This window comes from Erithacus rubecula (genome assembly GCF_903797595.1).
Source record: "Erithacus rubecula genome assembly, chromosome: 10".
Classification (NCBI taxonomy): domain Eukaryota; kingdom Metazoa; phylum Chordata; class Aves; order Passeriformes; family Muscicapidae; genus Erithacus; species Erithacus rubecula.
In genome coordinates, this window is record NC_136662.1 from 9,159,720 (window position 1) to 9,187,653 (window position 27,934).

Genomic DNA, 27,934 nt, shown 5'->3' on the forward strand with positions numbered 1-27,934 from the left:
GACTTGTGATTATTGTTGTCTTTCTCTTCCCATTTGATTGAAGAAAAAGATTCTGACAGTCTTGTTGTAATTTTATCTTCTCCAAGGGCTATTTGAAGAAATAAAATGCTAAATAAGTTTCATGATTGGAACCATGAAAAGGGGTGAGTAATAACCCCTCTGCACATCCTGGTAAAGGTGCCTTTTGCTCATGCTGAAGAATTCTCTTGCTGAAGAATTTTACTGCAAATTATCAAACTCCAGACAGAAAAGTAATGAGTAAAATACTTAGTGATGTAATACCTTTTCTAGTCTGTTTAGTCAATGTTGCTGTTTAATAGCACTTTGAATCTCAGCTACCTTGCAGAGAAACATTGCTAAAAAAAGCAGTCATTTTTAATTCAATACTGGCCTTTTAAATTTCTAATTGTCATTTTTAATTCAAAACAAACTTATTGTGTAGCATAACAGATATTTCTTTGTTCTTCACAGTTTCTATAATGGGAGTGCAGTTTAGGGGGGCCCAGTCATACTTACTAAACTGGGGAGACTTTAACAGTGGTAAATGCTTGGGGGGGTTGCAAAAGTGCCTCATGTGATGCCTTCTATTCTCAGCATAGGTTAAAATTAGAACTAGACTGACATTGCATTGGAGTCTGAGAGTTTTAAATGGCTTTGGTAATGCAGACAAGGTTCATAATTTACCTCTGCTCTTGTCCAGAAAGCAATGAGTCACAGAAAATCCTTGAAAACATCAAATAATTGAGGTAAGTTTTGTCAAACTCTTGCTGATACTTGGAGATAAGTTGTTGGGAGATCTGATTACTTGGAAGTGAATTTGCAGTTGTTTTACAGACGTGCTTGGGAATTCACCTCTGAATTGTTGGCTGTGATAGAATTAGTATGGTTTTTATTTTCTTGATGAATAATAAGATCTAAGAATAAGACCTTTTTGATGGAAGCCTGTTAACCCATATAATGAAATCATCCTGAAAATAGTCATATACTTAGGTTCTTTGATATTTCATGGTTCTAAGGCAGTACTTGATGAATAATATCCAAAAGAAAGTTGCCCAGAGTAAGCTTTACTAGAAATAAGTATTGGTTTGAATGTATAGTATGATACTGGGTTTGGTAGTACAACTATTAACAAATGTCTCTTTTCTGCACAATTTTTATAAAAATATTAAGTTTTCTCCCTAAAAGGGCATATAGTTAAAAAAATATCTCTAAACAAGAAGATGTAATAGATTAGTTAATCACTTGATTTCAACAGAAATTTGATCTTGAAAAAACAGGCAATTTGAATTATAACCACTGACTGGAGTTAAACCTCATGCATTTGTAGCATTATGTTGCATATTGGGGTGGAGATTGGGAAGGATAGTTACTCTGATGGCCACTGAAAAAGAAGCTAATCCTTCAAATTCATAAAAGTGATCACATTTATGTGGGGGAGGGAAAAAGTATACAGTCCTCTCTTTACAGGAAAAAATCCAATCCTTCTGTAGGAACCCAAAGACCAGACTACACTGCCATGCTGGGCTTGCCATTTGTGTCACTAGTCAAATCCTGCCATTGTTCCTTGACAGAGGACACATAAGAATCATAATATATTAGACCAGATTCTTCTTTATTCAAGCTTTATCATTTGATTTTGTGCTGTCTTTAAAATGGCAGACTGTCCTCATGTTTCCATTTTATTTGCCTCCACATTCTAACTTTATTTCAGTATAAGCAGACTTTACAAATAAGTATGTTAGCAAAAGATATAGTAAACATAAAATAGAATGTTTGACAGTTTGAACACAAAAATGGCCACTAAGCAACTGTGACTTATCCAGGCCACACAAAATTATAACAGAAAAGTGTGAAAGAAAAGATTGGTTCTAAAAGAACTGCAACAATTATTGTAGGGAAATATATGTATGAAAAAACATTAAATTCCTCTTTTGTTGTTACCTACCTGCTTCTTTGGAAGAAAGTTATCCTTTTTTTTTTGTTTTTTTTTTGTTTTTTTTTGTTTTTTTTGTTTGAAACATATATAGGATATTTTTCTTACTCGCCACTACAAGTATCAGTAAAAAGTTAGAAAGGGAGCAGCATTCAGATCATCAGTGTTCAGAGTACACTGCTGCTGGCATGAAGGTTCACCCAGCAACCTTATCTTAATATCAGTATTTTGGCTCCAGTAATGGCAATAAGAATGATGTTTTAGAGGGATGCACTGATTAGTGTGAGTGAGTATCCTATTTTGCTGCTCTTCAAAACAATATGTATTAATTATCCCACTAAAGGATAAGTAATTTCAAATTTCTAAACTGAATTTAATTTTAAATGTGAATTTTGACACTCAGGAGGGATACACAAACATTCAAGGAGAAATCAGAAGGATTTAAATGCATTTTCCCAAAGGTAATGTAATGCTAAATATAAAATGCATTGTAATGAATTAAGCTATGAAGAAAATGAATGCACATAAAATATACTAATTAATCTCTGGAAACACTTCAGTTTTTGTGAAGTGCAAAACTGACAAATATAAGTGACCAGTATTTCTATCAGGTAGGTGCCAAAATGCAGCTGTCAGAATTGAAGTGCCTTAGCCTGCAGGTAACAGCTTAATTTCTAACTGGGATGGGAATGAATGCTCTGCATTTAATAGTTATTGTCAATACTTAGCCTACCTTTGGAAGGAACTGAGAGCAGCAGTTGTTAACTGAATAAGAATGCAGAGACTGCAAAAATACCATTTCTTATTATAATAACATTTAAATAGGTGCATTTATCTATTTTTATAAAGAGAAAGCAGTCAATCAAATCCTGTCAGTCCTTTATATTAACTAATTTGATAACTTTATGAAGTGGGTATTGCAGTATTTTAGTTTTCACATCACTCTCCCCCTCTGGTAACCCATACCTGAAGTGGTGGCTTGAGCCTGAAATTCAGTCAGATTCCTGCAAGCAAATCTGAACATGTAAAGGATCATGGCTGAAACTGCAGTTTGCCTGGGAACATTCACTGCTGTGAAGACACTCTGGGAAGTGAGAATACACAAGATAAATGAAGAATTACAGAGAGAAAAGGAATTTAGGCAGAGGTCTGCAGGAAGGTAGGTAAATTGTAGCTTTTGAAGTATGTGAAAAGCTAGAGCATATTTCAGAAGACTGTGATTGGTTTCTTCAAACTCACTCAGACTCTAATTTATCTAGTGTCTGTGATAAAAATATTAGTATATAGACAAATCCCTTGAACTCAGATACTGAAATCCTCTGCTCTGTAAGTGACGATTTGTTATGATTTCTTCTCCACTGAGGTATTTCTTGATCTGGCCAGCAATTTTATGAAATTTTAAGAAATGTAGGATTCTATTTTTGGTACTCCTAATTTATCAGATATGTTTGAAATGAAACAAAAAATTCAAAAGCTACTCATGGAGAATACAAGCAGAAAGAAAGAGAACTACCTTGTCAGAATTCTTGTTTAGGTCCCCTTTGGAAATCAAGCTAAAATAAGCTGCTTGACTTATTTTCTTGCATTTTTATATTGTTGTATGAAAGGCTTTCATTTTAGGTGACTGCTTCAAAATGTGCTTTGGAACTTAATTCCACATGATGTTATATTCTGTGGCCCTGCTGTAACATGTTGAAAGTGAATTATGTCCTCCTTCTGAATATAAATTTGAAGAACTGTAAAATAGAATTCCTATAAATTACCTCAGCTGAATATTAAGGGTTTGTCTTCTCTCCAGCTGATAGTATATTAACATCCAGATATAAGTAATGTTATTTGACAATAAGGGAATTGTCTCTTTCCAGAAAATAGATAAGATAGTAATTGTTGGCTGTATTCATTATGGCACCACTTGCAGATCTTCTTTCCCTTGTAGGCTATTGCTTGTCTGGGAGGAGAGAGCTGCTTTAGCAAAGCTCAAAGAAAAAGTTATTAATGAAGGTGGAAGAGCAATTTTAAGGATAGAGGAAGAAGAATGGAAGGTAGTGTTGATAGGAATAAATGCTGCTTGTGTTGAATGACTGATTAGAAAACTACTACTTACAACTTATAGTGGTACTATTTTTGTTCTGTTAACTACTCACTGTGCTTTGCTATCAGTGAATTGGGACACACTGTTGTGAGTGTAAAAGCAAGCTGGGTGGTTTTTAGTCCTGAATATTTAGCATAATCTGTAAAAACAAAGCCCAAAAGCCTTTTCTGCATTAGAAATTATTTACACTGCAAAGTATGATTTTCATTATGCAAATTCTCATATAACATTCACACACCAGAACTACTGAAATGTATCAAGGTGAAAACCCTCTGTTTGGGTGCATTAAGGTATTTCTTATTGTTTATTGTCTCTAAGAATGAAAATGAGCCAGTAGATTCCCAGAACACTATTTTTGTTGTTTCTCATGCACAGGGATAATCTGCTGTTAATATTGGCAGAGTGAAGGCCAGCAGTGTTCTGAGCCATGCAAAATGCACAGACCAGCTCCTAGAAAGTGATGAGTTTTAGTCAGTGTTGAGGCCAGTCAGAACATGACAACCAGACCCAGCCATACTCCAGTGGTCTGCAGGCCAGTGGTCCTTGTTCAGAACTCTTTGCATATGGACACTGTAGTTTTCTTTCCCTCAGCTCTTCTGCTCTCAGCTGCTCACTGTTTTTATTGACAGAATAGGAAATAGAATTTAGATCTCCCTTTATGTGCAAAAATCTAATTAAAGCAGTTTCAACTTCAGTTTACTGATTTTTTTTAAAGAAAGAAAACAAAAACAAGTCTGAAAAACAAGTTTGTCAATGACAATAGTGCAGGTATCTAAATCCTGGGAGCCAAAAGTGGGCAGGTCAAATCTGTGATCAGAACCCACACTGTGTTCACTTCAGAATCATGGAATATGCTCAGTTCATGGAGTTGAACTCCTGGTCCTGCACAGCCCATCCTCAAAGTCACACCCTGTGCCTGAGACCATTGTCCAGGCACTTCTTGAACTCTGTCAGGCTTGGTGCTGTGACCACTGTGCTGGGGAGCTGTTCCAGTGCCCAAACACCCTCTGGGGGAAGAACCTTTGCCTAATATATTGATATACCTTTAAACCTTTATAAAACATAAACCCTTTTGTCATATGTATGATATTAAAATGGTATTAGTTATGCTTGCTATTTCCAGCATATTTTAGAAAACAGTTATCAGGGTTCATTTTGTAACCTACATGTTACAGTATAGCTTAAGGACAAGGACAGACTGTTAGTATTTCAAATAAAACTTCTGCCTTAGCCTGTATTCTAAGCTGAATTTCTTCTGGTTTGTATTTCTTGTTGTAGACATTACCTTCATGCTTATTAAAACTAATCCATCTCCAGGAATGGCAGCTTCACAGAACTAGTTTGCAGAAAATTCCTCAGTTTATTGGAAGATTTCACAGCCTTGTTGTTCTGGATCTGTCCCGGAACTCAATTGAAAGTGTACCTAAAGAAATTGGTGAGCTGAGCTTTCTTTTATTTTATGCTGTTTTTCTAAGAAAATTGGTCTCACACAAACATACCATTTTTGTGCCCTTTGCCTGTCTAATAATCCTAATGGATAGTAAGAAAACAGATTATTTAAATCTAACAGTGAGATAGAGATCTCCAAACCATAGATTCCATATAAACTAAAAACGGGACTGGATGGAAGAGACGTATCTCTATGAAAACTCTCCATGATAAAAAAAGGAATAGCCTAGTTGCAATTTTTTGGTTTTGGGCTTTTCCTGGAAACACTCAACTAGATTGCAGTCCTGTACTAAGGAGTCCTGAAGTGCTGCTATTTGCAGTTTGGTGATTTTTGTTTGTTTGTTTTGTTTTGTGAGAACACAGAGTATTTTTATAACAGTAAAAAGCATAAGACAACACAAATAATACTATGCTTCAAATAGAATAAACATAAACATTTTTCATTTGTGCTCTCTGCAGGCCAGCTGACCAGCCTCCAAGAGCTGCTTCTCAGTTACAATAGAATAAAATCTGTTCCTAAGGAAATAAGTAACTGCATCAGTCTGGAAAGATTGGAACTGGCTGTCAACAGAAGTATCTGTGATCTTCCTCCTCAGGTTTTGACATACTGTTTAGTTTTGTTTAATGCATATTTTGAATTTATCCAAAGCCAATTATCATTATGCATTGGATTTCTGTTTTCAGATTTGCTGGGATACTGTGATTTCACAGTACTCCACAGAAACACTGATGTGAACAACCTTTTTATGACTGGTCAAGCTGAAGCCACATGAGAAGCACATACATACACTTGAGTAGTTGAAGGAGCCAGTGTTTGTTTTGGCCAGATAAATGACTTGGCAGTGCACAGAGGGCAGTGATGCACTCCATATCAATTTGTTTAGGCTGGATATTGTCACTGATTTACCCACTGAGAATCAGATGCCTTAGCACAGAGAAGTTCCCTTTTGTGGTGGGAGTACAGATTCATACCATATACCAGGTCACAGCTGTAAGCATCTTTACCAGAACAGTTAGATCTGAAAAGGGGTTGTGTGATTGATACAACTGCCTGTACGGAGTTGAATGATTGTTGTTCTCAAATGTTGAAAATAATTGAGAGTGAAAACAACTTCTCCTCTACTATTGAACTTTAATTTGAACAGACTGAAATGTGAGAGATTAAGTAATAGTCTCTTAGAGATGTCAAGTATGTAACCATATTTACTTGTTTTTATTTTTAAAAACCACTCATGGCAATAGTTGACAGCAATCAATACCTTGAAAAATTGAGCGAGTTCAAACAGCAATAGCCAACATAGGATGTTCAAATGGAAATACACACTATTAACCAAAATCCAAAATTTACAAAGTCTATGTGGATACAGGTTGCAGGGTGTAATGTAGAAGATCTGTAGTTCTGTCCTAGGAGACTGCAGTGATGTGAACACTGGGAAGCTTTGCTCATGTACACTCGAGCACAGTCAGTGTTTACACAATTGTACCAGATCTGCTACACAACATCTTTGTAGCACTTGAACATTGCACAAGCTCCTGAAGGCATGATTCACCTAAGGACTTAAGTGCTGTGATATTCTCTTGCACTTTTTAGAATGAATAGACTTCACAGCATGGAGTGTAGTGGTTCACTCTAAAATAGTCCATGCAATTTGATACATAAAAATCTAAATATTTTACTAACAAAAATTGGCATATTGCATGACTCAAATTCTAAGGACAATGCTGTCTTTGACATTGTTTTTCTTGAGGTTTGGGGCATTCTGCATTGTAGTGAGCAGTTATGGCACTCACTACTGGGTGGGAGGTAAAGTTCTGCTGCCTCATCAGTTTCCACCCTAGCACCTTCCAGACAAAACTGTTATTGTCAGCTACTATCAGCCATTGGAACTCAAAACCATTCTGTCTTTACTGGCTCCAAAATGTGTTGTAGTGTTTCTCAACATTATTAGAGCTCTGCTGTGCTGCTGCAGCAGCTACACAAAGTTGCATTAAATCTCCCCTTCGTTTCAGCTCAGTGATTTAAAGAAGCTGTCACACATAGATTTGTGCATGAATCAGTTCACTGCCATCCCTCCAGCTCTCCTCAACATGCCGAATCTAGAATGGTTAGATATGGGAGGAAACAAACTCCAGGAGCTTCCTGATACAATTGACAGGTAAATACAGCTCAAAGCTCAGTCTCAATTCCACTGCATTGAAATTCTAATTAGCAAATACTTCTTCGAAAGATAATTGTTATGTTAACCTCAGTCCAAAATCAAGATTTTATCAGCCCTAATGTGATGTTTTGAATAGGATGGAATAATCCATTCAATTAACAATAAATTCAGTATCAACCATAAGGTTAAATATTCATTGTCCATCATCACATTTTTGAACAGAGATTAGGTGATTATCTTGGCTATGGGGTTTCTTTTGAGACTTGTTGCATTATGAGTCCTATATGTGGCTGAAAAATTAATTTTGTAGTAATGACTGAGAAGATTAATTTTATGTTGGACAAATACCTGTTTTTCAGAATGGAAAACCTCCACACTTTATGGCTCCAAAGGAATGAAATAAACTCTTTGCCAGAAACCATTGGTAATATGAAAAATCTTAGTACTCTTGTTCTAAGCAACAACAAACTTAAAGATATTCCAGCTTGTATGAAGAACATGACAAATCTGAGGTAAGAAAAAACACCAGAAATAGAAATGAAAATACTTGAAAATACTAAGGGAGAGGAAAAGACATTACCACAGTTGTACGGATGGATACAATAAATCAGCATAATTACACAGATTCACAACAATTAAAGATTTGGTGAAGAAAGCTGTGTGTAATACAACTTAAAGCAGTCATGATAGACAGATAAATTGTGATAGCTACAGTCTCACATGAAAAGTAGACTATAATAGATTTTCTCATTTCATAGCTCTTCCCCTATAATTGCCTCTCTAAAGGCAAGAGCTTGCAGAAAAATGTGGTAGACATTGAAATGACAAAAAGTAGAACTTTGCCATTGAGCATTCAAGCATTCAGAATTAAACAAAATTTATTAGGTTTGAGGACATGGATGAGACTGTCATGTACTTGATATGAAAACTAAAAAATAATGTAAATTCTTAATTGGTAGAATTTTAACTACTCCTTACTATACCATGACAGAAATGTTCCTGCTGTTAGCATTTTCATTTTGATTACTGGATGCTGGCCATTTTAGAGACAGAATGCTAATCTGCATAAACCATGTTTAACCCAGGAAGGCAATTCCTGCTCTCAGCTCTGTTGGAAGAACCTCCTTAACTAAATATATACAAGGATGGAACAAGAATAGAGACAGGACTAGCTCCTGCCTTGCAAAGCTGGCAGGGGCCACTTGCACTGTTTTCATCCACTCACCTATTTGTGAAAGCTCAATACATCTGACAGTGAGTCAGAAACTGAAGACAAAATGATGAGGACCACAATGTTTTTTCCCACCACTATCACTTACTGTTATAAAGCATCTTCTTAGCTTAATACTTAATACTACTCATAGAGTGGTGAATTTAGTATAATAAGAACTTAATTTCCTTTTGCTTAAAATAGTGTTTGCAAAATATTAATTCAGTTTCAAAAGAATTATTTTCTCTGGACAAAACTTACTCCAAGAATAACCTTTTCTGGTGAATTCCTAGATTTGTGAACTTCAGAGACAACCCACTGGAGCTAGAGGTAACACTCCCTCCATGTGAGAACACAGAGGAGGAGGAGCAACAGGAAATGTTTGGCATTGACTTCATGCACATGTATATCCAGGAGTCACTCAAGAAAACAGGCATGGCTTTTTTATTAATTTTGATCTCTCCACAATACAGTGAGGAAGAGAGGGATAAACTGGATAAATAAAATCTAGGATATGTATAGAAATGAAATATGAATAACCTTAATAAATGAGTAACATTTTCTAAAAGAAATCTGTAAACAAGCTTTTACTGAGGGCTGGGGCACTTTTAACAAGAGTTGTCACAGGAGGTCTCCAACAAACAGCATAGATTCTGGTAGGAGCATACTGGAACCATGGAGCACTGTAATAAATGTGCCTGAGTTACCTATACATGGATAAAGAGAAGCTGATGACTATCTTTGGTATTTGTAATTTAATCAGTTTACATAGTGAAGGTATTCTAGCATTCTTTAATTCATGAAGCTCAACTTTTCCTATTTTTGGATGTGATCCAGATGGTACTTCCAGACAAAGATTAAGGGAGAAATGTCTATGTTCCCAATATTCATCTTTTAGCAATGAACTATCAACAGCTGATAAACAGATGTTCCTCAAAATCTGCTTTCCCTGATACAGTCACTTAAACACAACACTCCCAGTTTCATCCATTTCTAAAACATGCTGTTCATTGTCTCTGGGGTAACAGTTTTGTTGCAGTAAGAGACCCAAATAAGCACTTTTGAACAGATGTTCAGTTGGCAGCTGTTACTTGCAGAATGTACTTCACTGCAGATATAAAATGTTCTCTCTGATCTCCATTCTGTGTTTTAAGCCTTCACAAAACATGAATGTAATGCTCTTGATGAATAATTAAATTAGCAAAAATACATCAAGATGACACTTTAGACACAAGGTTTCTTTCTGAATAGATTCTCAAACAGCACAGGCTGATGAAAGTACTTAGGCCTACTTAAATATTTTAAGAAGAAATACAAAGCTATTCTAAACTTCAAAGTGAAAATAAAGTATATCAACTTATTTTAACCTATTGTCTTTCAGGAAACATGGAAAGTTGTACTTCTGGTTCTCCTCCTGTCATGAATCCTAATGAATAAAGAATGTAAGTGAATGGAAGAAAATATCAAGCACTCTTCTTCACAGCAAAGAAGCTACAACAGGTTTTAAATACTCTTAGGGATTTTATTTTTTCACTGATGAGAACTGGTTTGCATATTTGTATATATACAGTGAAACTGGAAAAATATAAGACCTTTTCTTGGGTACAGGAAAGATGATAAAAGGGTTAGGTTGTTTTTTTTTTTTGGTAAGAAATGAATTAGTTTTAAAAAAAAAAAAAAAAAAACCCAGATGAGTTTTCTAGGGTTTTTTCCCCCATACCAATTCCAAATCTATCTCCTGTCATATGTTTGGCTCTGGTATCAAAGAAGGATTTGGGACAGCTGTCAACAGGACATTCTCCAAGGACACAGCAGACTCTGTATAATACTGCAGTGCAGCCTTGAATCCCTGTTGCTGTAAATACTCGATCCGTCCGTGATCAATCAGCCGCTTGCAGAGGCAACCGATCTCCTTCCGTTCCTCAACACTCAGTATCCTAGCTCCAGAGAAAGGGGAGGGAATGAGCAGCTGTCACAAAATAGTTTTGGGAATTACCATTAGCAGTTAAGCTTAGAAAAAATACTGAAATAATTTAAAATTCATTTCAGTCAGGCAAGCATGACTGTTGAAATATTTTGAAATGTATGTCCACGAAAATTTTATTTTTAAAGTAAAATATTTCTATAAGTTTAGTAATTAAATGTTTCTGCAAACTGAGTCCTTTTGAGGACCCAAGTCATTTTAATGTACCACTATACAGAGTTTTTCTGTTGGAGTCCATTTGCTAGGGAAAATAAAGGTACATACCCTTGTAAAGTATCAGAGCCACCCTCTGTCCTGCTGAGTGTTTGCTCATGTTCCTCTGTGTAGTTAGTTTGATCTTCACTGTCTTCACTTGTAGAAGCTTTGCTTGTGGTTTCTCGCATGCCACAAGTGGCCCAACTACTCATTCTCTGAAAATAATGGAATTCTACTGGTCCCAGTCCTACTGATTTAAAGAACTCTCTGCCTACATAATGTGTCCAGTCACACTTATGATGGCAACACAGAGCAATAACAATTCCAGCAACAGGCTTATGGTCTTCTGTGGTGCTTTCATTACCAGCAGATTTGTGAGGAGCAACCTCTGTCTGAGCAGCCTTGCAGCGTTTTGGTGCAGGCTCTTCATCTTCTCCATCACAGCAAGTGCTGTAACTTTCAACTAAGCATCTCAAAGCAAGATCTAGGAATGAACAAATACATCCTCCCAACAAAAATATCCATAAACACCATGCCAATATTTATACAGTCTCTATCACGGTTGGGAATGTGCTTTCCACAAAGAAAAATAAAATTACATGTCACAAGCTAAGCCAAAAATCAAGTTCAATGATAACTAAAAATTACAAAAGTGCTTTGAAAAACATGAAAACCCTACTGTGGTTTCTCTAGAGCTTCTAAGAGCTTAGATATTCTCTGATATATTTGATAATATTCTCTGAAATATTTGTTCTACAAAAGTGAATTTAAAAGTTTGATATCTAGGACATAATCTATTTAGCATGCACATGTAGTTCTTAAATGCTTAATTGTATCATCTTTGTCATGCTACCTGGAGACATATTGCAGATGTCTTTCTCTACATAGTAGCCATATAACGTTAGAAAAATAGTTTCAAGTTATCAATATAGAAATATAGTCTTATTTGTGTTTGGGGCCAATAAAAATTTAGAAAGAAAAATATTTCAAAAAAGAGGCAACTGAGCTAAAAAAAGTACTCTCAACTCCATGACCTATCCCACCACACATTATTCTCTGTTCTAATCTGTTAAAGCCAAGAGAGGCTTCACTTCTGCCTAAAGTACCCTCATATCTATTATCTCTTTACTATTCCATTGGAGACAAGAGATATTTAGAATATAATTACTGTGTTCACCAAAAAGGGTTAGAGGGCAATAACAGCTTAAAAAGACAATTTGGAAGATCAGTCTATTCAGAGTGTAAGGTTTAGTATCCTGACTTTCTGCAGTTCACACATCTGTGATTCATACCCGTCGCAGCTCCACACAAATGCTTCCCAATTCCTACCACTGGTAGTCTTTTCTTCTCCAAAATAGGTACCTTACCTGGTGGGGAAAAAAAACCAAAATAAAACTCAACAAAACCCCTGTCCAATCCACAACTACCCCAGCACCTCTATGTTTTTTATGAATAATGTAATTTCAGCACACTTAGAAATAAATGTTTGCCACTACTAAAAATACACTGATTGGCACATTCAGTTACAAGCTATTCAAAGAAAGGAATCTTTTATTAGGACAAATTCAAAGAATAGGATGCTGTGGCTGGGAAACACACTTAACCATTTCAGCCTTTCTGTACTGCCTATGAAAGGCAAATATGACATTAATGCAGCTCCTGCTGACAGGTGCTCCCATAAATTCTGTAGCATTGATGGTGCATCACTTGCTTAATTCTTAATTAAACACGTAAAACAAACAATGCAAACGTTTAATTCTGAAAGTGCTAAAAACCCTTCAAAATGTATTTGTTTTGGTACTTTTCACCTATATTGATATCCTGTGAGTGCATAAAAAATAGAAAACTTTCAAACTCCATTTAATATATATGTGTAGCTATGTATGTTCACATAAATATGTATGTATATATGTGTATACACACAGCATCAACATGTCCAAGCAACCACTGAGAATAATCTTCAGAACTAAGTACATTTAAGTACACTCAAGCTGACTGGAACCCAAATTCACAATTTAAAAATAAGCTTCTATTTCAGAATGACAGAGGCCAAGTAGGAACTTACTTAAACATAAGTGCTGAATGTCTACTTGAAGCCTCTCAAATGTAGAATCTCTCCCTTTGTGTTTTCCATCCACCTGTTTAAACAGAACAAGAGATACACAGAGCTGGCCACTAATAATTTTCCTCCAGGTATTAATGTCAGACTTTTTTCTTGTCAAGTCAACACCTGTGAATTTCCAATATTAAACATCAGGATTTGTTTCTAATAAATTTTCTATTGGTGAAGTATGGAATATATAACTTGTAAAATTTAAATTTATTCAAGGATAAAAATTAAAAAATGTTTAAAAAATTAAAATTAAATTTAAAAAGGATAAAAATTAAACACAGCTTCAATGTCAACGGTTTAAAAATTATACTTTACTAATGTAACAATATACTCTTACCTTGAATCTTGTGGTTGCCCTTTCCACAAGCAAAAACTGAACATTTTGAACATTCTCTAAGGCAATATCAACCCAATGAGACAGCTTTCCTCGCCCAGCTCCAAACTCAACAAAACACCTTCCTGGACCAAGTAAGTGCAATTTTTCCATGTTACCTAAAATAGAAGCCTACAAACATCAAAAGATTATTTTTGAACCAAGAAAATATATACCTGTGTTTTGTAATGCCTTATAAAAAAATTATTCCTTCACTGAACTGCAGAAGACTTTTTTAAGCTTTCCTTTCAGTGAGGGATTAGGGAAAAGATGATGCGTGTACAGAGGAAAGGGATTATATCTTCTGTTTTACTGTATCAGATTCCCTCTTCAGGAAGCAACTGGCATTATGCACCCAGTCACTCAAATTATATCAGCACAATTCCATGTCCAAACCCCTCTATAGTTACTAGGAAATGAGACCAAACCTGTTGTTTCAGGTGTTTGAAAGCAGATTCCCCATTCTTTGGGTCATTTAAGGCTTCTTGTAAAGCCTGGTGGGACAGTATTTGTTCCTTGAGATGAAGTTCCAGGCCTGGAGGCAAATGCAAAAGTTTTAGGTATAGCTTTTGAGTTTCCAAGAATTCCTAGTTTGTAACATACATTATTACAACTATGACATGAGCTCAGTTTGTAGCACTAACAAAACAGTCTGCTGGGAGCATAAATCTATCATCATATGTTTATAACAGAGCCATATTGTTATCTGTAGTGATTCCTGAGTGAGGAAAAAAAAAAAAAGGAACGGAACACAGGATTGGAGTTTTATCATTCTTTCAATCTAGTTTACTTTTTGGGCTAAAATTTAGCTATTGGAGGTCTGCCTGATAATTATTTCAGATGTGTTTTATGGCATTTATCTCATATTTTGACAGCTACCTAAGAACAAAAATAACAATTAAATATTTAATCAATTCGACTCAAAACATCTTATTTTTAGTATTTAGTATTAAGCTTACCATTACTTGCTTTTTTCAACTTGATAATTAAGTTCTGCAGTTCTTCAATAGATAGCGAAGATAGAGGAACCTTTTAAAGGAAAAAGAAAGTGACACCAATAAATATGAGACTTTTGAAATGTTCTGTATCTTTTTAGTCCTAAATTTCAACATATAATGTAAGGACTGAACCTAAAACCAAATGTACTCACTTGTTTTTCTGGTATTTCTGCTACATCTTTTAAACCAGCATTAATATCTTGAACAAAGTAGACCTTTAAAAAATAAAAGAGTAAATTTGATTCAGTTATTTACAGGGAAGCAAATAGCTAAATTCTTCTGTGTTCTTATGGTAAGGCATATAGGAATGGTAAGGCATAAGAATCTACTGCAAAGTAAGATTTTCCAAGTAATGTTTCTTCCTATAATCCCAACTTCCGACAATTTTACAAGACTGAACATGTTCATAAGAGTTAAGCAGTCAGTGCTTACTAGGCAGATTCTAGAGACCATTTGCAGCTTTCCCAAGGAATAGTAAAGGTGCAATTCTAACAAGGTGGCAAGGCAGGCCATAAAGAAGCCATCCTCTGCTTTCTCAGAAGAGCAGTTCAAACACGTCCTGTTGCCCGAGCTGTCAGCCAAGCTTTCCATGGCTCACTGCCAGCCCGGCTGGAATACCCAGAGCCTCCCTGCAGCTTTTGATTTCCCAGGACAACATCTCACCCAGCCTCTGAAATGAACAGCATTGCGAGAGCCTCTTCCCTGGGTGGGGTCTGAGAAAAATGAATTCTATGTTTTTATTTATCATCAAGAATTGAAAATTTGTAGCAAATTACAATGAGAAGGGCAGAGACTGGAGTGTGAGTTGCACTTCAGCAAGTGCTCATAGAGCGTCCATCCTGCCTTACTGCGGTGCTCTGCTAGAACTGCTGCCTTGCAGCTCACAGCTGCTCTCAGAACAGAAAATTCTCTGCAGGACTCTAATGTTTAAGGTCTTAAATCCGAGGGGAAGTGCTGAAATTACACTGCACTTACGGGCTTTGGCTTCTCTCTTGAGTTACATTTTTTTAAATGCTTTTGTAGTTGGTCCTCATATACAGTGCTAAAAGCCAAATGGAGAGACAAGTAAGTATCATGTGAATACAAACAAAGAACGGGAAAAGCATTTACATATACTCACTGTTTTGGATCAAGAGGGCACGGAATTCTTTTTCTGTCATTTTGTTCCTAGTTAGAAAAGTTTCAGAAAACACTTCAGCATGCATTCAGAGTTGTGTTTTAAAGAATCTGTTGAGGGGCTTCATAAAACATCTATTCAGAATAACTGAGTTAACTGGAACGGAGAAACTGAGACGGGAACCTAATACTTGACTGGATCCTAAAAGACCAAACCCCTAATGCAAGGGCAGCGCTACTTGTGCTGAAGCGAATGCCCGGCACACGAAGGCTCAAGGGAAGACACCCGTGCCACCAGAGCGGGGCCACCCTCCCGCCCGCCCTCCGCCCGGACAAGGGTCCCTGCACCTCCTCGTGCCCGTGCTCCCCGCAGAAGCGCCTGCCGGGCGCTGGGATCATCCTGCAGAAGCGCTTCTTCCTCAGCACGAAGTGAGCGCAGCGCCCCGGCTCCGGCCCCGGTCCCGCTCCCGGCCCCGGCGCCGCCATCGCCGCTCCCGGCGGCCCCCGCGCCGCCATGTTGCGGCCCCTCCCCGCGGGCGGGAGCAAGATGGCGGCGGAGCGCATCTTTGACCGGTCCGTGTGGGTGCGAGTGCGGGGCTGCGGCTGCGAGGAGCGGTGAGTGCGGGAGCCTCTCTGCGCCTCAGAGGGGCTGCGAGCCACAGGTTCTTTCCTGCTGCCTGCCCTGTGCTCTGTGCGCTGCGCTTTGGGGTTGCTGCGGCCACCCTCCGTGTGAGGGAGGCACCGGCTCTGGTGAGGGCCGGGCGGTCGCCGTGGGTGCCTCGCCGAGCGAGCGGAGCCGGCGAGGCGGCGGCAGCGGAGCGGACTCGCAGTGTCGCGGCGGGAGCGCCGCTGTGCCTGCGCTGAGGGCGGCGGCCCCGGCCCCGCGCGGTGTTTGGCGCAGCCCGGGCCCAGCCGCCCGCGGGCCCTCCCGCGGCTCCTCAGGGACCGCGGGTTTGGGCCGCCTGTGTAAGGCTGCGCACGGCGCTGGTGTCTCGGAAGCCTACAAGTTCCGTACGTGAAGCGTCTTTTCAAAATATGATGAATTTTGGCACTGTGGGTCCCGTCTGGATTAGACAGCGCGTGCCCGACTAACCTGTGTGAGGGGGTGCGGAAGGGCTGATGTCTGTGGTGTGCGTTGTGAAGTGACTCGATAAGAAATCATTGAACACAAGGTAGCACTGTGTGAATGATTATCAGGAGTTCGAGCAATTGTTAATATATTTCAACTTCTAGTTTCTCGACAATTTCAAAATTTCTGCCTTGCTATTTAAAGTCTGGTAGATAACAAGCAAGCAGCAAAAAAACCCAGCTCTGACTGAGGAGCTGCAATGACTGAAACTCTTATATCTTAGGTGCAGTCATCAGTGGGAGCTTTCTTAATATTTCTGCCTAAGTTTTTTTGGTTTTGTTTTTTTTTTGAGGTGTCATTGTTTCCTGTAATGCAGCTGTGAACACATGTTATTTGGAGAATGTTTTCTTGAGTCATTACTGAGTTTTATTTTTTTGTACACAGGAGGTTAAATGTTCGAGTGAATATTGAACTACTGTCAGTTTCTAATCCTGTTCATAAAAAGGTTTGTAAATTAATCATATTTCTGTCATTCATTAGGTATTATCTGAATTTAATTTTATGAAAGGATAAGTAGAAAAAGGAAAAGTAAACTGGGATTTTCGTGTTTGCCGTTTGACCTTACTTTTTTTGTAATATAATTTTGTGAGTAATTTTGTTTGGTTTTGTGTTTTTTCCACCACTTACCCCCTCCTCAGCCTTTTTTAGCCTTCTATTTTAGTTTGGCTGTTGATGAGTCTTGACAGGCTTGCATATAGAAAGTATTTGGAGGTGCTCAGGCAAACATGAGTTAGAGCTTAAGAGTACCTTTAGTTCAAGGTTCTAAAAAGTAAAAAAAAAAAAAAAAACTTTCTCAGGGAAAATCATAATGAGACCCCTTCTGGAGACTTTGCAATCTCTTCTGTTGTATGTCTGATTTGTCACCAAAGTGTTCATCCCCCCTGCATGATGCTAAGATTGGCCACGGGTTGGTTGTGGTGTTGCTGAGTTACAATTTGTTTGTGTAGGGATACAGCAGTTTTTGGTCCCATTCTGCTGCTGGTGACAGTGATAATGGTACTTCCCCCAGAGCAGAAGCAGCTGAGCTGCAGCCTGTGTCAGGAGGAGCCTGGAAATGCAGTTGAGTCTATCAGGGAGTGCAAGCTCTGAAAGACTTCCAGTTCTGGGAGTGATGTATTAGTGAACCATGGCAGTGGACTGCTAGTGCTACACTCCATATTTCTATTTCATATTACACTTTTATTTCATTTCAGGGGGAAAAAAGAGCAAATAGCTCTTTTTTTCTGTAAAATGATGGATACACACTGAATTTTTAAATCTTTGCTGCTCAAAGTTTAAGGTTTTGACTTGGTTTGTTTTTGTGAGTTTTCCTTGTTTTCCCACTATAATATTTGAAATTGTGTTAAATGGTAATGTTTTACACATTCTGAATCAGTTGCCACAATTCTGTTGTATTTTTGACTAAACAATGAAAGCATTCAATACTGTTTGCTATTCTGCTTTAAAATATTTAAAGACTTCTGGGTCGTTTGTGATATTTTAATCTTATTTAAATGTACATCTTTTCAGGACTTAGCTGTTCGATTGACTGATGATACTGATCCTTTTTTCCTTTATAACCTTGTCATATCAGAGGAAGATTTTCAAAGGTAAGTGAAATGACATTTTCTCTGTGAAACATTTCTAAATGGTAAAAAAGAACAAGAGAATATTTTTAACTTGGAGTTGCCTATGTTAGAGTTCAGGTTTTGGCAGTTTAAGTTGTGGGGTGTGTCAGTGTTTTGTCACTATTGTTCTCTGAGCAGTCGGTAGAACAGCCGGGTTCAGGACGTGACCAGCTCAGGTTACAGAGGAGTGTTGGATCCCCTGCAGGGACACAGTGCCATGGTACCACAGCTCATATTGCTGCTGGTATCTTCTGTCTGTCCTAACTGCTTCTTGCACTCTATTGTGTGTGTGTGAACTAGTTCAGGAAATAACTACAAGAAGAAAACCTGTTTGCATAGACATGGTTTTACAGAGCTCAGCCTGTATCTTAGGGGTTTCTTGCATAATTTTACTGTTGGAACTCATTTACTTGTTCAGAATTTGAGCAAATTATCAAATTTGGATTCCAGGCATGAACAGATGAACAGTTCAGTTTTCTGCTTTCTTTGGGTATTTATTTATTTATTTTTCTTAGTTTTGTTGTGGTCTTGGTGTGTTTGTTTGTTTGTTTAGGGTTTTGGAGGTGGGGAGTGGCTTTGGTGTTGTTTTTAAAAAGGGTGGTGTGATCAGTGTGTGGCTCAAAAGGCAAAAGCAAAGCAGAGTTTGCAAGAGAGATGTACAGAAGTGTTTTGTTGCATGGAGGCACAGCTTTGTGCACTGCAGGGTGTTTCTGTCTAAGTTTGCTCTTCTGTGGAGAAGGGGGACAGGGGACAGAGGTAATGGCTGAGGCTGCCCTCCTTGTCCTGTGCTTGTTCCCTGTGCCTGTCCCATCCCTGCTCCACACTGTGCTCTGGGGGTGATGCCTACTCAAAGGAACACATTTGTTACACCACAGCAACTTCTGGTTTTTAATCAGTGCAACCCATTTGCAAGAACTCTTGTGATCCTAGAAGTATCATGTTGGGACTATTATCCAAGATGTGCTCTAGGATGGCCCTGCTCAAGCAGGAAAGTTGGACAGCTGACCCACTGTGGTCCCTTCTAGTCTGACCACTTCTGTGATTTTGTGATGTGTAGACACACTTCTGATTGAAAATAACATGCTAATAATAAACTCTCTAATGACATGATCAGAACTGGTTCTTTTTACTAGTGTGAACAAAATATTTTATAGGAAATAAATTGCAGTTCTCTATATCATAACATTTTTTTTTCTTGTCTGTTTATATAGTTTGAAATCCCAGCAAGGTCTCTTGGTAGACTTCTCTGCTTTCCCACAAAAATTTATAGATCTACTTCAGCAATGCATTCAGGAGCAGAACAAAGATATCCCAAGGTAGGTCACAAGTGTGTGCCCCATTACTCTGTGTGTACCTGTTGAGTTTTAAAATGCTTTTCAGTCACTCAGACTGAGAAAGTCAGTAGAAGAGGATAATCTGACCTACCCCAACCTGAGTATGCTGGTGGATATAACTAGCAAAACCTGAGTTTTGGGAGGAGAATTCTTTTTTCAGTAAAAACTCTGCAGCCTTTTACTGCACATATAAAAATATATTTTATTGGGAAATAGCTTAAGATCTGCAAGTAGTTTCAGAAAAAAAATATGCTAAACATTTGATTCTCTTGGTTTTTCCCTAGGTTTTTGCTGCAGTTAGTTTCTTCAGCACCTGCTCTAGATCACACACCTGTGTCTTTAAATGTAGTGGAGACCAACCCTTTCAAACACCTTACCCATCTCTCTCTAAAATTCCTGCCAGGAACTGATGCAGAAATAAAGAAGTTTTTAGCCAACTGTTTGAAGTGCCTTAAGGTAAAATAAAAGTTCATAATTGCATAAGTATCATAATTGCAGCTAAGCCTTAATGCTGTATGTTGTTTTTAACCAGCTTTTTATTCATTCTGAATAATTCAGAAGTATGTACCAAGTTGTATCCTCTGGTTTATTTTTCCTTTTAGCCCAAATATGTAATTGCATGCAGCTACTTGGTTGTATGTTGTAAAATCTGAATTGTTACTGTCACCCTGGCAGTGAAGATGCTTTCTGTATGTTCAGGCAGGCAGTGCCATTTGGAGTGGCAGGAAGGGAGGTGTTTTACACACAGAGCACGTGGTGTGCAGCTGCTGAGTGCTCTGGCTGCTGCCCTGCCCTGCTCACAGCCTGTGCTGATGGCCAGAGCAGCTGCAGGACTTACTGCAACCTCTCAGTCTCTGTTCTGCACTTGGCTGTAGGAAAGCATAGGCTGCTGCTCATGGTGAGCCTTGGTGGGCTTCCAAGGACTAGCAGCTATAAATAGCCAATTAATATTGGAATGTTTCTGCAGTTTGGTAGCATGCTAGATTTGATTTCATGAGAAGTTAAAGGTCTCACAGTTTGACTGTTGTCTGTTTCACTTTCATAGCCTGCAGTTTGTCTCTCCTATTGTGCTGTCATGTTTCTAGGCAGCTAATAAGCCATTTTAATAACATAGATTTACAGTATTTCAGTTGATCTCTTGTTTAGATAACTCCTTTGTAAACAAGTCTTGTAAATGAGATACTATTTCCTTGTAGGAATTTGGTAAGAATTTAATTTGAGGTTTTTGCATTGTGAGCTAATGCCTTTTCTTTTGAATTTACTGTGAGTTACACCTTGTTCAGTATGACACTTATTTAAGAGGGTGATCTTTTCACAAGTACAGTGATTATATGGATGCTTAGGCAGGCTGTGCTGATTTAATTGGAGCTATATGCTACTTGTATTTTGGGAGCTAAGGATTTGACTTGATGTCTATTTGTACGTAGGAGGATAAAATGATGTTGGAAGAAAAGCTTAAAAAGACTGAAGAGGATCTTACCAGGCAACTGAGCTACACTCAACAGGTAACATAAATTTTAAACTTTTGCATGTTGCACCTTTTCTGATTTATGGAAAATGTCCATTTTTTGTAGGCTGGCTGGTCAGCCAGTGCCTAGCCAAGATAATTAACTTGAGACTGAGTGAAGAGAATATAGTCTACTGTGGCTTTTCTAGAGAGTGAGTAAAGCCTGCAGCTGAAGATTTACACGGACTTCTTGCAGTACTCAAGCAGAATTTTACTTGATTTTGTGCAGAGGTCTGTGTATGCACACACAAATTGAATACTAAATGTATGGTCATGTGAACATAAATAATAAATATACTTCATATGTTCCATGAATCCTTGGAAATCCTTTTATTTGGAAAAAGTTGTGAAACTGTGGCAATTAAATTGGAAGTCTTGGACTTTACTGACTCCTTTTTGGTTTTTGCAGTCAGCATAGTAATCACTTCACTTCAGTATTTCAAGAGAATGATTTGGGTGAGATTCTGCAATTATCAAGGTCACTTTTTGAACAATAATAAAACAGAACAATTCAATTGAAACTATTAAGAATTCATTTTGGAATGGAGTATTTGTTTGCCTCATGTCTGCAGCTTCAGTCTGAGTTACTGGAATGTTTGCTGAATTGGCATGCAGTATTACAAATTGAAAAGAGGAAAAGATGCTGCTGAAGAATATTTTTTTTTTCCCCCCAATAGAGTATTCTGTGTTACAAGGGTAGGGACTATCAGCAGGTTGTTTTTTCACTTTTAAATAGTGGTTGGAAAAAAATGCAATTGGAAATTAAGATTATTTTAGCCACAGCATTAGAACAGTCCTCTTCAGCTTCTCAGTGCCTTTCCTGGTTACAAAATTAACAGATTTCAGCATCTGGTGCTGAAATTGAGACTTCTTTAATAATTCCATGTCATTTTAATAAGTAACAGTAAAGAATCACTCAGTATTGGCTGAAATGCTTACATTTTTAAATTCTATGTGCAGAGCTTGTCAGAGAAGAGCCGGGAACTTGACAAACTGAAGAATGAATGGACATCCTACACTACAGCTCTGAGCAACAAACACACACAGGAGCTGACAAGTGAAAAGGAAAGAGCTCTCCAGGTACTGTGGTTGGAAGGGATGAACAGAATTCTTGCACAGCAATAATCAGATTCATCAAATAACTGCTTCATTTCTTTGCTTCTCACAGGCACAAACTCAGTACCAACAACAGCATGAACAACAGAAAAAGGAATTGGAAAATTTGCATCAGAAAAGTATTCAGCAGTTGCAGAACAGGCTCTCAGAACTCGAGATCATCAATAAAGACCTAACAGAGAGGAGATACAAAGGAGACTCCACAGTCAGAGAACTGAAAGCAAAGCTTTCTGGATTAGAAGATGTAAGGCTTCCCAGTACCCAAAATCAAGCTTACTGCTGTTAGAGCATGAACAGTGCCTGCCTGGGCACATCATGGGAAATACAGCATATTAAGTTCATGTATTTCCTCTTCATTCCATGTTATGCTTACTATTTAAAGATGTCTGTTGAAATTACTGTTAGGGGTTTTCTTGAAGAATAAAATTCGATTCCTTCCCAACATTTAGGAATGTCAAAGAGCAAAGCAGGAGGTGCTGTCCCTGCGCCGAGAGAACACAACTCTGGATGCTGAATGTCATGAAAAAGAGAAACTCATTAATCAGCTTCAGACACGAGTTGCTGTCTTGGAACAAGAGATCAAAGACAAAGATCAGCTCGTCACCAGAACAAAAGAAGTCTTAGATGCAACACAGGAGCAAAAGGTTTCTTCATGAATTTTTTTCATCTTCCTAATTGAGGTTTCCATAGAGTAGCTGCTGACCAGTTTTTTATGAATACAGCCAGTCAGCTTTCAAGTGTAGTTAAGATTCTAAATTATGGCATCAGAAGTATACTGGGTTCAGATTTAATGTTGTGGTACTGGAGTAATAGTTCATGGTATTTTTGGTAAGAAAAAAAGCATGAATCCAGACCCTGAAAAATTTGACTGAAAAGCACTGACTGGTTTCTTGTAAGGATAGTTCTCAAAGAATAATGAACATTCTACTTGAAATCATAAACAGCCTCATCATTTGTAACATTCTGTTGAAGGTGATACTGGAAGAGAGTACAGAGGAAAAACAAAGGCATATTGAAAAACTAGAGACAACAATTAAATCGCTGTCAGCTGAACTCCTTAAGGTTTGTTTGAACATGGCACTTCCCTGTGCAACATCTCCCTTATTCTTAGGTGTTTGTTTTTGTAATACATGGTTTGGGTTTTTTTAATAGGCTAATGAAATTATCAAGAAGTTACAAGGAGATTTGAAAACTCTAATGAGTAAATTAAAATTGAAGAATACAGTAACAATTCAGCAAGAAAAACTATTGGCAGAAAAAGAAGAAAAGCTTCAAAAAGAGCAGAGGGAATCACAGGAGGTGGGACAATCCCTTCGAATGAAAGAGCAGGAGGTACTCATGGGTTATTGATGATAACCTTGTGTGCTGGAAATGCTGTTGGGTTTTGTGGGGTTTAATGTAGTTACAGCAGTAAGTTCTTAAATCTTTCCATGCAATAGAATGTACTCTTCTGCTTATTTAACATGTTTATTTAAATGTGGCATCAACTTTCAAATTTTTTTAATGTTAACCTGATGTGTAAAAGCCACCCATTGATATGGAAGGCAACTAAAATTGTTTTAAGACAACAAAGCAATGTAATGGATGAATCAGCACCCTTTAGAAGGCAAATTCATTGTTGATGAAAGAGAAACAAGAGCAGAAACAGAATGAACCTTTTTCTTCCATTAAGAACATTCCCCTGTTTAGAGTTCTTGCACTGTTTAATCATAGAAAAAATAAGGTCAGAAAGGATTGTGGCTGTCCCCTTGTCAAAATCCTAGCTGAAAGTAGGGCTTTCTTAAAAACAATTACCGTGTTGCTTTTGTGACAAACTGAGTTCAAGCTTCTTTAATTTTAGAATAACTTCATAAATGCATTTTGTTGTTGTTGTTGTTTGTAGTATAACAATGGTAGTATAGCACTCCTGATAGTGTTACCATTATTATGGGAATTGCAGGTCTGCAAGCTACAAGAGCAGCTAGAAAGTACAATACAAAAACTTGAAGAAAGCAAGCAGTTACTGAAAACCAATGAAAATGGTAGGTTTATACAGTTTGATTTCTCCTTCTGTAAAAATGACCCAGTGATCTCACTACTACTGAAATTGATTGAAGCAGCTTTGGGGGTTTTTGTGAAGAGCTGCCATTATTGTCATGTATGGAAAACGAGCCTCTGGCTGTTGTGGGCAGCAACAGCCAAGGGCTGCACATAGGGAATCCTTCCCTTGGGGCTGTGGGGTGGGTGCTCAGGGGCCTGGAGGGGGGAGGAAGCTTCAGCAAATGGCTTTGCATGGTACTAGGGAGGAAAAGCACCCAGTGAGCTGTCACTTTTTGTGAGGAAGGGCTACTGGCCATTTCAAACAGCTCATATGAGAGAGCAAATGGACTTGAGCTTTTTCTTCTTCTCTGCAGTTATCACGTGGCTGAACAGACAGCTGAGTGAAGTTCAGATGGCAAAGAAGCTGGACAGTCCTGCCAGTGTCCATGCTGCTGGGAGGGCTGCTGTTTCACCTCTCAGCATGGTAAGGTGGAGCTGTAAATAACAGCCTGGTGAGGTGGGCATCAGCTGCTAAAATGCAGGGCCATGAACAGGAAAAAAAGGAGTGCTTTCATCTTCTTCTGGCCTTACAGTTTTGGGTGGGTGTGGTTTGGCATTGTTTGTGTGTTTGTTTTTCAACAATATAAAAACGTGTTGGGTCCTTCTTGATGTCCTGGGCCTTGTAGGTGAGACTCAGAATTCTAAGCTCTTACCAAGCAATGCAGAATTAGCTTGGAAAAGATGAAGTGCAGAGTGAAGGCAAAAAAAGAAGGCCTTTTTTGTGTTGAGAGGTAAACTTACTAATTCTCTTTATAAAGGTTAAAACCCAAAGTGTACTATTTCTGTGCTCTAACTAGTGATTTTTAGTAACAGGAAAGTCAGGGGCTAAGGAACACTGCCTGCAGTCATTGTTGAATACTGTCACTTGCTGCTTCTCACCCTGTGCTGTAAAGATCTCTGCTGTCACAGCAACAACAGGAATTGATGAACTGCTTGTTCACAGTGGAAGGGCTGTTCACCCCTTGTAGCTGGATACATGAGTTACTAATCAATGACAGGGTGTGTAGCTTATTACTAGCTAAGAGTGCTCACCACATCTAACTTTTTTAAAATTATGTTTTAAAAAAGTGATACGTTCTTGCCATCAGGAAACTCACATAAGTGTTGGCTTTGTAATGGCAGTTAGTTGTTAATTTTGGAATTTTTCATGTCTACAATTACTTAATAAATTTGTGTTTCTCATTTACGGATGTGTTTCTATTTCTTTTACAGCCTGACCGACCATCCTTTCACAGCTCAGGAATCAGCCATCCCATTTCTCCTCTCTATGCCTTCCAGAACTTCCTGGAACCCACACAGAGCAAAAATGGAAATTCCCAATGTCCAGTATCAAAGGCAGGCACTTGGACTTTTTTGTTTAGTTCAGAATGTGACAATATAAAATATCAAAGCACTGTGTTTTGACTATTTCTCAAAGTGCATAAATATTTACTGTGTTTACTCTTAGGCTCCCTGCCTTGAGCATTATGACTGTTATTCGTAGCTAAATCTTGTCTTTAGGCTGTTTCTCAAAGGCTTTGCTGCACAGCTGCACACCTCTACTGAGGTGTAGAAACAGGAATTCCTGAGAATTTGGCTCTATGAATGCCCTCAGGGGAGGGGCCTCAGATATGGAGCAACTCTTAAACTGCAGCTCTTTGTCTCAGCAGGTTCAGTTGAACTCACAGCTTTCAAAACTGAGTCGATGTTCAGATGCTCACCCAGCAAACAAGGAGAAGTGAGTGTCAGCTGCTGCAATTTAGTATTTTTATTATTTCATTTATTTCAAAGCCCTTTGTCATGTTGGTGTGTTTGGAACTGACTAGTGTTCTAGTGTTAGCCTGGTTCTGTGATCTGCCTTGCTTCATTACCATGCTAATCAATTTTGTGTTGGTTTGCTGGAACCAAAGGAAGAGCTGTGCTTGCAGGAGTGGGTCCCAAGGAACAATAGTGCAATATTGCTCCTGCTGCCAGATCCAAGCCATTGTGTGCTAGGCCACTGAAAAAATTTCTTCTAGGCTGTTTTTAACCTACTCAGTGATGGTTTAACTTTACATGCTAAAGGTCATGAAATGCAGTAGTTGCACTTCTAGTGAAGGTTTTCCTGAGGAAGTCTGTAGCTGCCCTTGTTATAATACACTGATGACAAACTGCATTTGCTTTAAATTTTAATTTGCCTTTCTATTTCTAGTGGTGATCCACTGGGGCTAGAACCAAAGTATTTGAAGAAAAAAGATGACAGCATTCCTTTGAGAGGGCTTAGTCAAAACACCCTTAGCTCAGGTAAGTATTAAACAGAGCAAGGCCTTTTCTGAATGTCCCTGAAGGGCAGTGGCAGCCATGCTCCAATGCAGTGTCCTGTGCTGTTCTGCAGAGTACCTGAGACCCTACGTGCCAGCCAAAGCCCAGCCATCAGCAAAAGCTGCTGCAGCACCAACCTCGGCCTATTTCCCTGGCTCATAGACAGGGTTTGTACACTGAGTCCTTTTTGAACCACTGGGGGGATTTTTGAATGTCCTGCAATAGTGTGTTAGTAAAGTATCAATGTGAACTGATGTAATGTTATGGGCCAGTTTTCTTTGAGGAAAGGATCTTGAGTGATTTGGATGATGCTTCAGGGTGCCTGAGCCTAAGGAGAAGAAGATAAAGCCTTAAGGAGCGTTAGTGGGAACAACACTACAGGGCTGTGCAGAATTTTCTTATTATAGTGTTGACCCTGTAAATCATCCTAAAAACTGACAAAAGTGCTCTTTTATAACAGGTGAAATGTACATTCCCTGAGTAAAAACACTTACCTGAATTTCTATTTCTTGACTTCTTTCAGAGAAAGGATGAGGTGAAGGAAAAGTGCAGAACTGTGCTGTGCTGTCCCTGTTAGTAATGGTCAAGCTTATACAAGGGCATGACTGCCACACTAACAGTTTAGTTTTAAAAACTTTATTTTGCAGCCAGCTTATTTGAATTGCTTCTAGACTTACGACTAATGTCATACTAAAAATGCTAAATTATTTCACTGAAGGTACAAAATTAAAACTTAAAAGTCTCACTCTTGGCTCCCCTAATTTTTCTGTTAATTTTTCAGTATTACATTCCACAGGCTACCATGCACAGAACATTAAAAGGTGAAGTAGCAGAATACTTGACAAGTATCAACACCTAAAAGTGACTTCATTTTTATAAATCATACTTTACAACTGTAAGACTATAGAGAAATTTTGGATACTCTTACATTTATGTAGCTTGTTCTACTGTAAGGGTTCAAATGATCATGTAATAATCCCTTCTGTGACCACTTTACTTGGTGTCCCCTGCAGAATGAGCATACATGGACTTCTGCCAGGTCGAGTACCCTTACAATGACTATTCATTCCTTACTTTTAGTAAAGATATTTAATTCCTTTATTACTTAAGTGCACTCAGAGGATTGTACATTTCAGTGGTTTGTTCTGCTGTGTGAAATGTGTACATTTGTTTATGTTAATGTACAGTGTCTGTTTTTTCCATGTGTACATTTTAATGGTAATATTAAATGTTTTTTATCAAAAGCTCTGATTAGTTAGT

At 38.2% G+C, this 27,934-nt stretch overlaps 3 protein-coding genes across 9 annotated transcripts; 2 read left to right on the plus strand and 1 right to left on the minus strand.

The window, feature by feature from the left end:
• The first annotated feature begins 596 nt into the window (after positions 1-596).
• On the plus strand, positions 597-10,471 carry LRRC39 (leucine rich repeat containing 39). 4 transcript variants are annotated; one of them, XM_079314084.1, is made up of 9 exons: positions 600-746; positions 2,906-3,092; positions 3,870-3,975; positions 5,304-5,460; positions 5,934-6,070; positions 7,485-7,630; positions 7,993-8,145; positions 9,137-9,276; positions 10,225-10,471. In XM_079314084.1, exons 2-9 carry the CDS (start codon positions 2,968-2,970, stop codon positions 10,278-10,280), a joined length of 1,020 nt encoding a protein of 339 aa, XP_079170210.1. In that variant the 5' UTR covers positions 600-746; positions 2,906-2,967; the 3' UTR covers positions 10,281-10,471. The 4 variants fall into 4 exon arrangements, with proteins under 4 accessions (XP_079170208.1, XP_079170210.1, XP_079170209.1 ...); XM_079314082.1 differs by lacking the exon at positions 10,225-10,471 and having other exon boundaries at positions 597-746; positions 2,930-3,092; positions 9,137-10,023; XM_079314083.1 differs by lacking the exon at positions 9,137-9,276.
• A 48-nt stretch (positions 10,472-10,519) lies between these two features.
• TRMT13 (tRNA methyltransferase 13 homolog) lies at positions 10,520-16,186 on the minus strand (the record flags this gene model as incomplete). Its single annotated transcript, XM_079314076.1, has 11 exons — positions 10,520-10,780; positions 11,092-11,506; positions 12,315-12,389; positions 13,088-13,160; positions 13,473-13,640; positions 13,937-14,043; positions 14,468-14,537; positions 14,659-14,721; positions 15,482-15,548; positions 15,627-15,673; positions 15,971-16,186. The coding sequence occupies 11 exons, from the start codon at positions 16,184-16,186 to the stop codon at positions 10,585-10,587; spliced, it is 1,497 nt and encodes a 498-aa protein (XP_079170202.1). The 3' UTR covers positions 10,520-10,584.
• On the plus strand, positions 16,137-27,918 carry SASS6 (SAS-6 centriolar assembly protein; the record flags this gene model as incomplete). Of its 4 annotated transcripts, none has more annotated exons than XM_079314068.1 (18): positions 16,137-16,237; positions 17,136-17,196; positions 18,261-18,340; positions 19,570-19,674; positions 19,977-20,148; positions 21,120-21,197; positions 22,160-22,279; positions 22,368-22,559; positions 22,765-22,959; positions 23,288-23,377; positions 23,468-23,647; positions 24,255-24,336; positions 24,709-24,818; positions 25,607-25,729; positions 26,044-26,111; positions 26,565-26,656; positions 26,748-26,845; positions 26,958-27,918. In XM_079314068.1, the coding sequence occupies 17 exons, from the start codon at positions 16,137-16,139 to the stop codon at positions 26,834-26,836; spliced, it is 1,938 nt and encodes a 645-aa protein (XP_079170194.1). In that variant the 3' UTR covers positions 26,837-26,845; positions 26,958-27,918. The 4 variants fall into 4 exon arrangements, with proteins under 4 accessions (XP_079170194.1, XP_079170195.1, XP_079170193.1 ...); XM_079314069.1 differs by having other exon boundaries at positions 27,135-27,918; XM_079314067.1 differs by having other exon boundaries at positions 26,748-27,918.
• Between the last annotated feature and the right edge of the window lie 16 nt (positions 27,919-27,934).